General features: G+C 32.9%; 1 protein-coding gene across 1 annotated transcript in view; it reads right to left on the reverse strand.

Annotated features, from left to right (window-relative positions):
- The window catches only part of LOC109585059 (uncharacterized), a 33,067-nt gene that overhangs the window by 16,077 nt on the left and 13,512 nt on the right, over positions 1–3,478 (reverse strand). The window contains exon 3 of the mRNA XM_020000993.1: positions 1,146–1,214. Within this exon, the coding sequence (XP_019856552.1) occupies positions 1,146–1,214 (69 nt within the window). The remainder of the gene's footprint in view (positions 1–1,145; positions 1,215–3,478) is intronic.

Below are 3,478 nucleotides of genomic sequence, written 5' to 3' on the forward strand. Positions count from 1 at the left end.
GGCACAAAAGTGTATTTTACTATCTTAATTTAATAAAAATAATGAATATTGTTATGAAAGCCACGCCCAGTCAATGAGCTACGCCCTCTTTAAGATTTGCAAAAGATGCTTGGCATGAAGATGTTCTTATGTTGTGTAGAAAGTTTGAGATGATAGTTTTGATAAAGTTTAAATTTTTAAAGTTGTTCAAAAATCAGGTCAAAGTACACTTGTGTAAACAAACATTTTGAAGTGATAATTTTATATGCATTGTGGTTTAACACAAATTACAAGAATAAAAACATTCCAAAAATTCATTCTCTGGGGAAAAAAAATGAGGCTTGCTCTTTTAAAAATTTTAGAAGTTCAGCTTTGTATATCGACCATGTATTAAGCTCAAAATTTCCTTCTTTGCTCATATAAAAAAATTTTTTATTGCTCCATTTGCCCTTTTTCACTTAAAACTATTGTCTTTCAACTAACATAAATATTTTTATAGCTATAACACAAACGCAATATGCATTAATTTAAGTGGTAGCATTAAATATATGTTTATTTGCATCACTAATAGTGTGTATGATAAAAGACAAGTGTGAACATTATTTAAAATGTGGTACTTCATATTCAGGAGTCTCAGGACTGTTCGATGATCTATTCATTAATGTATTTTATTTTCAATTAATGCAGTAACTAACTTTGCTTTAAAATCAATTGTAGCATAAGTTGGAATGCTTTGCAATGCAATGTTATTCTCTGGTTTTCTATAAGCCATAACTTTAAAAATGTCATTGTAATGAATGTTCATTTACCTCTTTTGGTCTGTTCTTTTCACATGCAAAACAATTACCAATACAGCCAGTGCTATGATGGGTATATAGACAACAGTCACACCAATGATCAATCCAGTGGTAGTTACAGTAGTTTCGGCAGTAGTTACAGTACTTGATATTGTAGGATGAAAAACTGAACAGAAACAGCAGAAAACTGTTAAATTATCACTATCATTAAAATAGCTATTAATTATGTTTTTTCTTCTTTTAATCATGACATACTGGTTAATGCTTAGTTATGATTGTTACATAACAACACAAAATAAAAACTTGACCTGATTGCTTTAAACAAAGTGACTATAATACGTATAGATCTATTAGTATATACTGTCTTACTTGTTGATGATCCTGTAACACTAATGACTGATGAAGTGCTTGATACAATAGTAGGAGTTAGAGTAATACCTAAATATATGAACTGAGTATTATTCATGTAGTGAGTTAGAATAGCATTACTAGGTGGTATTGGTTGAGTCCTCTCTCCTTCATAAATGATTCCATTAACATTAAATGATGTAGATATAGAGAACAAGTAGTTCAGATTAGGATCTAATCCTCCTATTAGACCTTCAGTATAGTATCACCTGGGAATACTCTCATTCCTGTCTCTACTTGTCTCTTCTTTCTTGAGGAGCTGCTGGTTGACTCATAATAGACAGTATAATGATTAGCTCCAGAAACAAAACTCCACTCAGCCCTCACTGCTGTAGAATTGAGCTTTGTTATAGAAAAGGTTTCAATGACAGCTAAAATTTAAAAACATCATCATAGACTAGTATTATCAATAATTTCTTACGTATTTCAATAGTAGTATATTATCTATCAGTCCATTCTCCTGGTCCAATACTAGTATATGCTCTCACTCCAATAGTATAACTAGTATTAGGTATCAATCCTACTATACTGTAATAAGTGTTAGTATATAGTGTTAGTTATATTGTATGGACCAGTACTGGTAGACTCTCTACTGGTAGACTCTCTATATCTTATCTCATATACTGTAATGATACCATTAGGTATTGTAGGAGGATTCCATGCAATAATTATTTCAGTTGGTGGCATTGAACTTTTTAGATCAGATATCACACCAGGAACTGTGTTAAGATCATGTTAAACTGATCAATATCTCATTGACTTACTTGATTCAGCAGATAATTGTATTTCTTGTCTAGCTGGTCCATTCATATTATAATTATAAGGTATTATACTCACAGTATAGTTAGTATATGGTATTAATCCTGTGAGATTATACATTCTGTTGTCTCCTCCAGTGATATTAACAGTATAACTAGTGTTTGAAGTGATGTTAGTGTATGTGAGGTAGTATCCAGTGATTGGTCCATTCCTTCCATTGCAAGGTACTTCATCCCATGAGACAGTCATTGACACTGACTCTACTGATGAGAATATAATATCACCCACTGGTGCAGTAGGAGCTAAATGATAGTGAAAAGGACAAATAACTATCAATAACAATTATTGTCTTACCAATTGAAAGTGTTTCAGCTGAATAAGCCATAGTCAATTCAGCTATATTGTGCTCAGCTCCATATACTCCAATAAGATCAAAGGTACATTGACTGTAAGGAGGTATACCAGTTGAAGTATGTGGTGATGAAACTGATGTTTCACTACTACTAGTGACTGATGATTCACATACTCTCCTACATCTCATATTAATATTATAACTAATTGGTACTACAGCAGTTGGTGGACTCCATGTTAATGTAATGGAAGTACTTGTAATTAGTGTAGCCATAAAATCATCAACAACAGGATCACCTAAAGCAAAACAATTATTGACTTATTTATGTTTTTAAATAGCTTACTAAATGTTAACATAACTGAAGCATTCCCACTAAGTAGAGAAACTGATCCATAAGATACTACATAGAAAGTGTATGTAATCCCTCGAATCAATCCTGATGTTATATTAATTGTTGTTGAAGTAGTAGTGCCTACACTAACAGGAGTAATACTAGACAGTTGATAGTAGACCTCATAACCAGTAGCTCCTGATACAGTAGACTAGGAGAGTCTTACATGAGCTAAACCAGTACTTAATCTTGTAGCAGTTAAACCAGTTGGAGTATCAGATACTAAAAAATTCATTTATTAATAAGAATTTTTTGATAATAACAACTAACCTAATATATTTAATGATGAAGTAACTCTGGCATTAGATACAGTACACTGATAGTTACCAGCTTCTCTCAGTCTCACTGTTACTGTCACTCTTGTAACAGATCCTGGTCCATTCACTATCACACGAGACAGTTCAGTAGATATTCCATTCCCATTCACTAAACAATTGACAGTAGTAGGAGGACCATCAGAGACATTGAAACTGAGACTGAAGACTGGAGGAGTAGCTAATCTACTAGTGGAGAGGAGAGAAAACTGCATAGTAGGATCAGCATCAGGACCATCTGTAAAAGAAGTACATTAATTATAGTCTATATTTGTCACATACGATTGTTATTGTATCCAGTATCAGTATATGCTCCAACCACTAGTGTTTGATTAACTCCATTCTCATCAGGAATGATACACTTGTATAAACCTTCGTATCCTGATAGTCCACCTCTTCTAGCTAGTGCAATCTGACCACTGAATCTCTTACTGTACACTGGTCTAGGAGCTAATGGATCAGTGAAGTTTCCATCAAT

The sequence above is a fragment of the Amphimedon queenslandica genome, unplaced genomic scaffold, assembly GCF_000090795.2.
Source record: "Amphimedon queenslandica unplaced genomic scaffold, v1.1 AMPQUscaffold_13125, whole genome shotgun sequence".
NCBI classification, from domain to species: domain Eukaryota; kingdom Metazoa; phylum Porifera; class Demospongiae; order Haplosclerida; family Niphatidae; genus Amphimedon; species Amphimedon queenslandica.